This window comes from Orcinus orca, chromosome 7 (assembly GCF_937001465.1).
Source record: "Orcinus orca chromosome 7, mOrcOrc1.1, whole genome shotgun sequence".
In the NCBI taxonomy this organism is placed as follows: domain Eukaryota; kingdom Metazoa; phylum Chordata; class Mammalia; order Artiodactyla; family Delphinidae; genus Orcinus; species Orcinus orca.
In genome coordinates this window covers 119877633-119889894 of record NC_064565.1, presented here as the reverse complement: position 1 = coordinate 119889894, position 12262 = coordinate 119877633, and the positions used below count along the sequence as shown (strand labels likewise).

The 12262-nt window shown below is 67.1% G+C and overlaps 1 protein-coding gene across 23 annotated transcripts in view; it reads left to right on the top strand.

Annotated features, from left to right (window-relative positions):
• The window catches only part of KIF1A (kinesin family member 1A), an 89220-nt gene that overhangs the window by 41225 nt on the left and 35733 nt on the right, over positions 1-12262 (top strand). For 12 of the 23 annotated variants that reach the window (XM_049711981.1, XM_049711980.1, XM_033423822.2 and 9 more), the window contains 11 exons: positions 98-173; positions 2342-2421; positions 2699-2805; positions 3699-3782; positions 5491-5671; positions 5754-5826; positions 6007-6100; positions 6836-6984; positions 7337-7515; positions 8915-9052; positions 9750-9989. In XM_049711981.1, coding sequence (XP_049567938.1) covers positions 98-173; positions 2342-2421; positions 2699-2805; positions 3699-3782; positions 5491-5671; positions 5754-5826; positions 6007-6100; positions 6836-6984; positions 7337-7515; positions 8915-9052; positions 9750-9989 — 1401 coding nt within the window. The remainder of the gene's footprint in view (positions 1-97; positions 174-2341; positions 2422-2698; positions 2806-3698; positions 3783-5490; positions 5672-5753; positions 5827-6006; positions 6101-6835; positions 6985-7336; positions 7516-8914; positions 9053-9749; positions 9990-12262) is intronic. The other 11 variants (XM_033423838.2, XM_033423836.2, XM_049711986.1 and 8 more) reach the window with 1 other exon arrangement.

Here is a 12262-nt window from a genome sequence, read left to right as displayed (position 1 = left end):
CGATCCCCAGTCAGGGGACCAGTCCCTCAAGTGGACACCTGAACTCACTGACCAGATGAAAGATTGTGCGGGTGCTGACCCCCGCTCTATCCCCCAGGGAAGCGCTGCTGGCCGAGATGGGCGTGGCCATGAGGGAGGACGGCGGCACCCTGGGGGTGTTCTCTCCCAAAAAGGTAGGAGCCGGCCATTCTCTGGGCTGCCCCGATGTGGACAGGGCTGGGGGACCTGCGGCCCTTGGCAGGTGTTGGCTCCTGGAAGGTCAGCAGGGTCCTCCTGGGAGCAGGGAGAGCGGCTCCAGGCACCCGGCCAGGCTCACCCGCAGCCCTCCCTTCCCTGTGTGGAGCCTAGACCCTGCCTCCTCATGGTGGGATGTCCCTATGGCCTTAGGACGTCAGAGAGGTCACTTAGCTGCCTGAGGGGTGGACGGGGTCCTGAAACAGGTGGGGCCTGGACCCCCCAGGAGCCTGTAGCCCTCATGGGCAGGGTCTGGCTGTCCCAGCAGGGACCCCTCTTCTCCCACCCAGGCCAGCTTGCCCATGGCCCCGGCCCTCAAGTGGAGCAGAGCACCGCCCCCTGTTCAGTAGCTCAGATGGGGCGAAGCATGAACATCAGGGGAAAAGTCTCTGCGTGATTCTAGGACCCAGACCCCCACCCCCATGCCCCCACCCCCAAGATTGCCAGACCCTCAGAGCCCTTAGGAGCTTAGCTTCAAGCCCAGAAGCCTGCCTGGAAGGCAGTGGCGTCTGTTCTGACGCCAGCACGGGACTCCGCAGGCCCTGCCCCTGCTGCCTGGCTGACCTTTCACCCCAGCAAAGGGTTTCTTCGTTCGCCAGCCTGCGAAGCTGGCGGCACGTGGAGCCCCACGGAGCCACTGGGGCCCCAAGGGAAAGGAGCACGGGGCGCTGGTAGGATGGGCACATCCGCTAGGGTGCCTGCTCCCTGGGGACAGGGCCGGGCTCCTCAGGCTTCTCCTGCACCCACTCACTCCGGCCCAGGGAGCAGCTGAGGCCCAGAAGCAGGGAGGAGGGGTGCCCGGGAGGCCCTCGGCAGGGCGGGGAGCAGGTGGCGCCCTGGCGGGGTCCTGCCTCAGTGCCTGTCGGATGGGCCTTTGGTTTCCGTTTGGAATGCTTCGCTCTTGAGCTGTTGCGTTGTCAGTGGGTGCAGTGCCCCGGGGCGGGCAGGCGAAGCTGGGGACACTGGCTGTGCAGTCCTTTGGCTTCATTGGTGGCAGAGGGATCTGCTGGTGGCCCCGGGTCTGGACACTGTCCAGGAGTGGGAGGGCGGCCCTCGGGACCACCAGGGACACTTCCTCTGGAGGACAGTGGGGTCCCCACTGGACTCTGGAGAAGCACATGGGCCAGCTGGGTCCCCTGCTCGGCCCCGTGGAGGGAGCACAGGCCCTTCCTGGCTGGATGCCTTCTGTGCTCAGGGGAAGGGGCCGCTGTGGATGGCCTGTCCTGTGTCTGATGACCAGGTGTCCACAGCCCTGTGCAGGGGTGTCAGAGGGGTTTGTAGCTCAGAGTGGGGGCAGCTTGGCCCAAGGTGCCAGGTGGGGAACAGACAGGAAGCTCTTCCAGCCTCCGCCATGTTGCAGGATCCTTGCCCGGGACTGGGTGTGAGGTCAGGAAGTGTCGGGGCCCAGAGACCCCGGGTGAGAGCAGTGGAGAAAGTGAAGAGAGGGGGTGCTGGTCCAAGGCCCAGTGGACAGAGCCTGCAGTGGCTGCCCTGGGCACGGGCTGGGGTGGGGAGCCAAGGGCAGCGCTCAGACGGGGCAGCTTGTGGGAAGCGGTCACCTTGGCCTTGGGTCATGCTTTGGTAGAGCCGTGGTTAGGACAGGTGTAGGCGTCTGACCTGGGTGGCTCAGGGGACTTTTATCACAGCCTCTCTGCTCCCTGGCATCCAGGGCCCGACCCCTCCCTGCCCAGCGTCCTAATCCCAGGGCCCTCAGCTCCTGGCTGCCCCGGTTGGAATGGGGACCTGCAGCCCCGTTTTAGGATGGAGGACCAGGCCCAGGCCCCATGAGACCCAGCCTTGCCCTGCACATCCAAGGGCCTACCATAGCCTCCAAGCACTCCCTGGGCACTCACGTGCTCAGAGCTGGGGTCCCAGCCCCTCCCGAAGCCCAGCCCCCCACGTGCCGCCTGGCAGCTGTCCTCCCAAGACTCTGGAGTCCCCATCAAAGTCTTCTCCTCTCTGCCAGGCTGGGAGGATACTGTGTCCCCCGAGAGGCCAGGCCTAGAATGGGTGGCAATCTGGTCCTGGGGAGAGAGAGGGCAGCAGGCAGCCTGGGCCGGGCTCCCCCCCTGCCCCCCGAAGAGAGGTGACCCTTCTATCCCCGCAGACGCCGCATCTCGTCAACCTGAATGAGGACCCGCTCATGTCCGAGTGCCTTCTCTACTACATCAAGGATGGGATCACCAGGTGGGGGTCGACGGGGCGAGGGGAGGACTGGGCTCCCCCACTGAGGGGTCGCTGGGCCCGGGCATCTGCTGGCAGGGGTGCTGTGGGCCCCTCCGGGCAGTGTGGCTCCCCCAGGCCAGGCCGCTTTGGGGGCTGTCCCCTGGACCCCCGCTTGTGCTCTCCAGGCATTTCCCGTAAGAGCTGGGCATGCTGGGGGCTGCAGGGGGACCAGGCGGGCCAGTGGGTGGCGTCGTGGCGCCCTGGGTCCAGCGGGCGCTGACGACCGCACCACACACAGAGTGGGCCGGGAAGGCGCAGAGAAGCGGCAGGACATAGTCCTGAGCGGACACTTCATCAAGGAGAAGCACTGCGTCTTCCGGAGCGACTCCCGAGGGGGCGGTGAAGGTATGGCCTCCCCCAGCCCCGCCCCTACCCGGCGCTGCTGGTGTCGGCCCTCCTGGCTCCCCACTCAGTCCCGGGAGCCCCCCTGCCCCACCCCGAAAGGTGCTCTGAAGGCTGGGCTGGGGACATGCAGCTCTGTCCCTGCACAGGGGGCTGGTTGGGGTGCTCACGGGCAGGAGGGCACTGAGCCTGGATCGAAGGGACGGCTATTCTTAGGCCACGCCTTCCCGTGGGCTGGGAGCAGCCATCTGTCCATCTCCCTGGCCGGCCTGCCCTCGGGCCTCCGTCCCCACTGCCGGTTGTGGGCATGACCCTTCCTTCTCAAGAAGGCACCTGCTGGGCTGTCCCAGTGCCCACGGCCCCCGAGATCAGGGCAGGTGTCTGGACAGCCTCTGGGAGGCAGACCAGTGACCAAAGCCCCCTCTGTGACCAGGCCACTTCAGGGTGGCCTTAAACAGTGTTGCGGACGTTGGTTCTCCCAGAATTCCGTCCCCAAAGCTCTCTCTCCCCTCGGTGGGTGGGCACAAAGGCAGGAGGGGCTCTGGGACTCCTGGGGACATGCGAGCCACTGTTTCCCATCCCACCTGGAGACCCTGCGGGGCGGGGCGGTCACCCAGCACGGCCTCCCCACCTCTGACTTGGGCCCGTGAGCCTCCCAACGGGACATCACTTTCCTCATCTGTGAGGGGCTGAGAGGCCCCTCCGGCTTCTCGAGGCCCAAGCCAGGTGCCACAGGGGGGAGAGGGGCCTGGCGGGGGCCGCGCCTGGGTGGCAGGTGGCCAGGTGGGTCGAGCCCCCTGCCCCCGACCCTGAGTGGGGCTTGCTGGGCTCAGACGGGGACGTGGCCAGGAGGACAGCCCCTCACGGTCCTCTCCGTGCCCCCATCTGTCCTATAGCCGTGGTGACCCTGGAGCCCTGTGAAGGGGCAGACACCTACGTCAATGGCAAGAAAGTCACGGAGCCCAGTGTCCTGCGGTCAGGTACAGTGGAGGCAGGGGTGGCCCCTGTGCCGCCCGCCCTGCACGCGCGCCCCTCCTGCTCGTGCGGCACCCCAATCCGCCCCCCACCAGCCGGGCAGCGCACGGGCCGGGGCGGGTGGGGGGAGAAGGCCGCTCCAGGGGTGCCGAGGCGGGATTCCGGGCAGGGGTGCCTGTCCCAGAGCCCCGGTGGGGCTGGCGCGTGGTGGAGCAGAGGGACAGCCAGCGGGGTGTGCGCTGCACCGGCCTCCGGACGCCGGCCCCCTGGCTTCGTGTCCTCGTGTTCTAAAACACACCTGGAGATATGTATGTCTGTCTATCTATCTGTCTGTTCACCTATCAAGAGATTTATTTAATGGAATTGGCTCAGGACGTGGTGAGGGCTGGACAGGCACGTCTGAAATCCACAGGCGGGACTTTCTCCTCAGGGCAGCCTCAGTTTAGCTCCTGAGGCCTTTCACCCGGTGGGGGGAGGCCCACCTGCGTAACGGTGGGTGGGCTCCTTCCCGAGGTCACGTGACTGTAGGTGCGCCGTTGGGCTCCCCAGCCCAGCCAAACTGACACAACACTGACCATCGTGTCAACTTTGGCTGGGGTGACTTTTTGCTAAGAATGAGGGGGACCCTCCCCTTCCCCAACTGGGGGTGCAGAGGGGATGGGAGGCCTAGAAGGCGACGCCTGGCAGCCTGACGTGCAGACCTCTCCGGCCACCCTGAAGGGCCTTGTTTTTAGCTTCCAGGACCCAGGGTCCTGCCTTTGGGGTCCCGAGGGATGCTTTGAGGGAGGGACACACCGTGCATCCTGGGTTCATGGGCCTCGCCTGGCCGCCAGTGTGGGGAGATGGGGCAGTTGAGCTGGGCAAGGGCAGGTCCAGAGCTCCCTTCTCCCCCCTGTTGTTTCAGGATGGGGCCTGGGGCTTGCGGGTCCGGGGCAGGGCCCGGGCTGGGAGGGGAGGCCGAGCTCGGGAGCTGGGGGAGGGGCTGAGGGAGGCCTGGGGAGGACCAGCCTGCAGGCCCGGGTTCTCCTGTGGGGAGAGGGGCTGAACCAGCTCTGCAGGCCGCAAGGCAGAGCCGAGGTTCCTGGAGAAAAAGCTGGAGAGAAACTAGGCCATCCAAAGAGACCCCCACCGGCAGGACTGTCCAGAGACAGCAGGCCCTGCCCTCGTGGGACAGGTGCACCCTGGAGGGTCCTGCAGACAGGGTGGACCCTGCCCCGGAAACACGCAGACCCCTGCCCTGCTTCCGCCGGTGGGACAGATGGGAAGGGAAGCTCCCTGCAGGAGGGGGCCAAGCCCAGCCCTCGGGTAGGGGAGTGCCAAGGCCCAGGGCACGGGAGCAGGAGGCCAGGCTGGCCCCGGGGGGTGGCACCCGTGGGGCCCTGGAGGGGATGGGGCAGTGGAGAAGCCCCAGGCTGTGTTTTGCCACCATCGCTGCTGCTGAAAGGGGAGGTGCCGAGGGGAGGAACCGGGGAGAGTGGGGAGGCCCGCTCGGGTCCTGGTGGGGGAGGTGGCCCCCTGGCGGGGGCAAGGGTGACCCCGGGCACAGGACCCGGGGGGCCGGCTCCTGGCGGCTGGAGGCCCCCCCAGGGGTGGGTGGTGCTAGGATGCAGCCCCGGCTGCATTCGTCCTCTTTCCCTCCTCCTGCCCCCTCTCACCCCCGAGACCAGCCGAGGCCAAATGTCCACCAACTCTGGCCTCGCCTCCATCCCCCAGGAAACCGCATCATCATGGGAAAGAGCCACGTGTTCCGGTTCAACCACCCTGAGCAGGCAAGGCAGGAGCGTGAGCGCACGCCCTGCGCGGAGACGCCCGCCGAGCCCGTGGACTGGGCCTTCGCCCAGCGCGAGCTGCTGGAGAAGCAGGGCATCGACATGAAGCAGGAGATGGAGCAGAGGTGAGGCCCCAGGGGCTGCCGCCCGGGCGCCCCCCGCACCCGCCGCCGTCCCGCCCGCCCTCACCCCCGCACGCTCTCGCAGGCTGCAGGAGCTGGAGGACCAGTACCGCCGGGAGCGCGAGGAGGCCACCTACCTCCTGGAGCAGCAGAGGCTGGTGAGGGCGGCGGGCGCTCCAGGCCGAAAGAGGAGGGACCGATGGGTGGAACCAGGGAGAGTGGGGAGGCCTGCTGTGCTGGGGCTGCGTCCGGGCGCCCTGGGCCCGGGCCCGGGTGGGAGGGCTGGGGACGACGGGCGGGTGTCCACGTGGAGACCACCAGCCTCGCTTCTGCGCCAGGACTACGAGAGCAAGCTGGAGGCCTTGCAGAAGCAGATGGGCTCCCGGGGCTACGCGGAGGCGAATGAGGAGGAGGAGGGGCCGGAGGACGAAGGTGAGGGGCCCTGTCCCGCGTGGGGGTGGGCTGCAGAGGGGGCTCAGGAAAGAGGCGGCCCCGGGCTGCTCCCTGCAGGTCAGCTGCTTGGCACCTTTGCCCTGGGGTCCCCGGTCTGCAGGCAGGATGCAGGAGGCTGAGCTGCAGCAGCACACACCCGTGCATACGCACACACCCGTGTGTGCACCCACCCGCTGGTTCTGGCAGGGGCGGCCTGGAGCGTGAGGAGGGCGGGGCGGGGTGGGTGCTCCCAGGCGGGTGCCCTGCGTCCACTCACCCCTGTCCTGCCCGAGGGAGGCTGGTCTCTGCTCCACACCTCGGGACCCGCTTTGGGAGCATTTGCTTGGGCGGCCCACTGGCTGACCTCTCGCTGCTGGGGGCCCGAGGGCAGCCCAAGGGCAGGGTGTTCACGTCCAGCTCGGCCTCCGGTCAGCTGGTCGGGACCTTTGTGCTGATGTGACCAGGTCTCCCCCGGCTGGACTCGTCCACCCGAGAGGGTGTGTGGGACAAGCCCCGGTCTGCCCTCCTGCCCCCGTCCCACTGCTGCCCCCCAGGTCCTTGCTGAGCTCCAGCCTGACTCTCAGGACCCTGGCGCTCACACTGGGGGAGCCGGCGGCCTCTTTGGGGCACGAGGGTCGTCCCCTGCGGCAGAGCTTCCTGCCAGTTAGTGTGCAACTGGGGACCCGCGCACTGAGCGCCCAGCCCCGTGATGACCCCGTGCGCTTCTCCCCGCAGTCCAGTGGACAGAGAGGGAGTGTGAACTGGCGCTGTGGGCCTTCCGGAAGTGGAAGTGGTACCAGTTCACGTCCCTGCGGGACCTGCTGTGGGGCAACGCCATCTTCCTCAAGGAGGCCAACGCCATCAGTGTCGAGCTCAAGAAGAAGGTGGGCCCCTGCCGCTGCGCCTGCCCCTGCTGTCTGTGCCTCGGAGGGCGGGCGTCACCCGTCCTGCTTCCCGCCGGGCCTCGGTGCCAGGCTGCGCCACCTCCCGGGGGGGGGCGGGGCGGACCCCCTGACCTGCAGCCCCCGGGAGGAGGGGGGGCGGTTGGAGGGGGGGCCCCAGACTGACAGAGCAGGACGCGTAGGCAGGCCAGTGGGCAGGTGGAGCCTCCTCTCCAGGTGGAGTCGGCGGGAAGGTTCCGAGGACGGTTGAGGGACAGGCAGCGGGAAGGAGGCCCTTCCAGGGCCGGGCTCCACCCTCCCCGGGGCTGACGGGCGTCCTCCTCACCGGTCACAGGTCCAGTTCCAGTTTGTCCTCCTTACGGACACACTGTACTCCCCACTGCCGCCTGACCTGCTGCCCCCAGAGGCCGCCAAAGACCGAGAGACTCGCCCCTTCCCCCGAACCATCGTGGCCGTGGAGGTCCAGGACCAGAAGAACGGGGCCACCCACTACTGGACGCTGGAGAAGCTCAGGTGCCGTGGGTGGGCCGTGCGGTGGGCAGTGGGGCGGGGCTGCTCCCCGGGCCTGGGCCGAGGCCGCTGAGACAGAGGCGGGCGTGGGATGCAAGGGGCGCACACGTCCAGGCAGCGATTCCTCCTGTTTCGATTTCTTTTAAAATCAGAAGACAAGATGTAAGTAGGATCCAGCCTCATCATAGAATCCACGTTCTCCTCGACCAGAGCAGTGGCACAGTTTGGAGGAAGGGGCGGGTGAGGCGCTGCAGGAAGCTGGGGGCTCCTCCACCTGGGGGGGGTGGAGGAGGGCCGGGTGGGGCCCCAGGGAGGACGGCCAGGTGTCCTGGGAGGTGTCTGCCCTACGGCTCTACCTCAGGTCCCGCACGCTCACCGTGACGTGCGCCTGGCTCTTCCTGGGTGAAGGTGACAGGACGGCTCTTTGCCACTGAAGACAATTTTAATGTTGCTCAAGTGCCCCTAGAAACGAGAGGCGCGTGGGCACAGGGCCGTCCGGGGGCCAAGGAGGGAGAGGAGGGCCTTGCCACGGCCTCTGCGAGGTTTTCCTGGGCAAAGCAGGGCAGGGTGAACAGTGAGGACCGGCTGGTCAGCATAACCCCTGCGGGCTTCGGGCCCGGGCTGTGCCCGGGTGATTTAGGGCTGGGGAGCCGGCTGGCGTGCAAGTCAGCTAAGGGGCGGGTGGTGGCCTGTGTGGAGGTGGGCTCACCCACAGGCTGTTCACTGTCGGGGCAGGCCCCAGAGATGTGGAAACGTCATGAGATGCAGAGAACGGAAAGCGTGGTCACGACGTGCTCACGCACGCAGACACGTTTATACGCGCTCCATTCCGCTCACACACCCTCACACGCAGACGCTTTCCCTGCTTATGAAGTCCCCGCCCCCGGCACACGCACTGACCCACGCGCATTCACAGACACGTGACTGCCTCTGCCCCGTCCTCCTGGGCTGCCGTCTGCTCTTGGAGGGCGGATGTCCCCCACCACCCCACGTCCCTCCTGGTGCGCCTGAGCCCCCGAGGGAGACGTCTGCGTCTCTCCCACCACCGGCCGGTTTTCCGGGGGATAGCCTCTAAAACGCCTTGTTTCCTGTGTCTTCTCACAACTTGCCCTTTGCCCCCCGAACTTCCGGGGCTCCGTGCCCCGACTCCCCATCCCGAGCGGGGCTGGTCCCCGACCCCACCCGGCTGACGTGCCGCGGCCATCACGGGGGCCGAGAGGAACGTGTGGCGAACTGCAAGCCCCTTGGCCACGGTCGGCTGACTCCGAGGACCCCAGAGGGTCCTCCTGTCAAGCCAGCTTGAGCCGTGGGTGACCCTGAGCAGGATGCTGTGGCCTGAGCCGTGCTGGGCCTGAGACCCCAGGATGCTCCCCCGGGGCCCACGCTGACCTCTGCCCTGCAGGCAGCGGCTGGACCTGATGCGGGAGATGTACGACCGGGCGGCCGAGGTGCCCTCCAGCGTCATCGAGGACTGTGACAACGTGGTGACTGGTGGAGATCCCTTCTACGACCGCTTCCCCTGGTTCCGGCTCGTGGGCAGGTAGGCGCCTCCTCCCCCCGGGCTGAGAGATTGAGAGAAGGTGGGGGGCAGCGCGGGGTTGGGCCCTGGCCCTGACACGAGGAGTGGGCCGGCCAGATGCCTTTCTCCATCCCGACTCCCCGGCCCTGGTCCTTCCTGGTCTGAGCCCCCTGGCCAGTCCTCTCCACACATCGGTGGGCCCTGGCCAGGGAGCGGGGTCTCAGCATCGCCACCCACCCCCGCTCCGGGACCATGGCCGTCAGGTGACACCTGTCCGTGTGTGTGAACGTGAGGCTTGGTCAGGCTTTCAGGTGGGGTGTGAGCGGGAGGCGGAGCCGTGTCCTCCCAGAGCTCAGAGTCCACGCCTAATGTCCCCAGCCTCCTGGTCCGGGGGCTGCACCCGGCCCCTGCCCCCCACGGGGCAAGGTTCCTGAGGCCTCAGTGCGGCCAGGCTCCCGAGGCCCTCACCGGCCTCAGCCGCACCTGGTTGGGACCATACCTGCCGGTGCTCTCCGGAACCTTCCGGAGCTCTACACTGACCCCCGTGCGGTGTCTGCCCACGCCTGGGGACCGGGCACTTTGGCTCTCTTGCCTGTCGAGGCGGCATCCTCGACGGTCGTGTGTTTGGTTTGGGTTCTCCTCGGAAGCCCCTGCCCCGCCCCGTCCGCCCGCGAGGAGCTGGCGTTAACTTCTCTCTGTCTTGTCGCACTAACCCCAGTTCAGTCACCTCTGGCTGCAACAGCTACCCTCTTCTCAACACATGCATGAGCGAGCGCATGGCTGCTCTCACCCCCTCCCCCGCCTCCTCGAGCCCCGACTCCGACGCTGCCGAGCCTGCTGAGGAGCAGAGCGTGGGGGAGGAGGAGGACCTGGAGGACGACGTCTTTCCGGAGCGCATGCCGTGCGACGGCCGGGACCCGTTTTACGACCGGCCCCCCCTGTTCAGTGTAGTAGGAAGGTTGGTGAGGTCGAGGACAGCATGCTGGGAAGGAACCAGCTCTTTTGCACAGGAGCACTGCTGCGGGCACGATTTGACCGCCGTCAGGGCGCGGCCCCCGGCTAGCGGGGCCTCCCCAGGACAGGGCGTGAGGGGGCGCGGGGGTTCCTGGCCTTCCTGCAGGGGCCCCAGTGATGGAGGAGGGCAGGGTGCCCCGGGGCACGGGCTCCTCACTGGTGGGCCTGTTTCCGCAGAGAGGCCTCCGGGACTCGGGAAGAGCAACGCCCCTGCCCGTTCAGGGCCCACGGGCGCATTCGGAAAGGCGGAGCCGTGCATCTTTGCGGCCCCCCCGCCCCACCCCGGCCAGCGTGGCTTTCCCTCCCTCCACTGTTTTCCAGAAGAGATGGAGGGTCCTGGTCTGCTCCCAGTGCCCCTACCCTCTCTGTGGGGAGAGGGGCAGAAGCTGGAGCCGGCCGTGCCGGGGGGCAGGGAAGGAAGGGCAGGTGCCCGGGCAGTGGAAGGGCCTCCTTCTGAGGCCCTGGGTCCCGGGCAGCCCGGCCTCTCTCTGAGCCAGTCTCTGTCCCTCCTGACCCCCAGTGCCGGAGACGGTGCCAGTGGCCGTGTGCCCTCATGGGAAAGTGCCCTTTGCAGAGGAGCTCATGATTCAGTTTCCCGGACAGAGGAGAGAGGCCAAGTTCAGTGGGGGAGCGGGGGCCCCCCGCCCTGCAGGCAGGTTGGGCGTACCCAGTCCATCCTTATGTCTATGACCATGGAATGGAATGCAAGCAGGAAGGTGAAGGAAAGGCCTAGAAACCTAGCTGCAGTAGTAGGAAATTCAGCTCATGAAAACTGAATTTACGTATAGGCAAAGGTGTAAGATAGCTTTAACAGCACTCTTTAGGAGTTTCAGATTGCTTCCTTGGGCTAGACTGATGGAAGTGTTTGGAAGTCTTGACCTTGCAGCACCAGTACTGAAAGCTGAAGGCCGAGGCTGGTCCCCAGATAGCGGGGTTAGCACTGGGAGCCCTTGGGTGCGGGTGGTGGAGTGAAGGCCCCACTGGTTCCTCCTGGAAGGAAGCAGGTTCTCAGCTGGCGCGTCATGGATTTATTCTGATTACTCTTCCCTGAGTGTGAGATGCTGGCCCACTGGACAAAACCGCGTGGCTCTCTCCGAGACGCCCCGGCTGGGTTCCTGCTCTGCTGAGCCCGAGGAGGAGGTGCGGCCCCAGGGCCAGCTGCACGCGGGCCTCTCAGAACGCCCGGCCGCTAGGGCCAGGGTGGCCGGGTGCCAGGCAGGCGTGGGGTCGGGGCACACGGGGGCGAGGACACCGGGAGAAACGGGGGTGGGCTCTCGCAGTCTCAGCCGGAAAGAGCTGGGTCCTTCCGACATTCCCCCCTCTGTGGATCTGGGATGTGACAAAACCACCAAGCCAAACCAAAGCCACGAGTGAGAGGCCAGCTCCCCACGGCGGCCGTCTGCGAGGGGTTCATCTGGAAACGTCCTGATCTTTTTGGTTTGGCGAGAATTGGCTTTTCCCGCGCAGCAGCTGTGCCGGCCCAGGCCCTGAGAAGGGCCCGCCCTTGGTCTCCTTCTCTCCCTCTGGTAGCCGCTGGCTCTCTCTCCAAGGCTTGAGCGAAATGGGGGCGCCCACTCTTGTCTCCCTTGGACAGGCTTCCCGGGCCCCAGCATGCGTCTGCACCTCACCAGTCTCGTGGTTAGCGCTGCCCCACACTCAGCCCCGGCTCTGCCACCTCCTCTCTCTCCGGCGGGTCTCAGCCTGCTTCAAGGTGCCTCACCTCTGTGAACAGGGCCCCCGGCAGGGGCCGCCCCCGCCCTCCCCCGGGGCTCCTCACCCAAGTCCAGGGTCGGCCCCCCGGGGGGTCTCCCTCTGGCGGTCTGGGTGCCAGTGAACTGGGAGGTGAGATGGGCCAACCCAGGTGGAGGAAGTGGGCCTGGGGGCTCCGTTTTGCCCCATGATCCTCCCTGCTCAGACCGTGGCTTTCAGAAGGCGGGTGGGCTGCAGAGAGAGGAAGGCGAGGGGGTGACTGTCTGGGATGGAGGGTCCCGGGGAAGGGGGACTGGCGACCGCCCAAGGGACGTATTCAAGACTGGGTGGGAAAGCACTGACCCGCCGTGTCTGCTCTGTGCCATCTGGGCTGGCGAGGCTGGGCCCTCAGCTCCCAGCTGGGTGCGCTCTGTGTGCCGAGCCGCTCAGCCCGAATCGGCCCCCGCGAGGCTCCAAGCCACCCCGCGTGCGGGTAGGTGCGCCGTGGCCGGCAGGGTTCTCTGGACA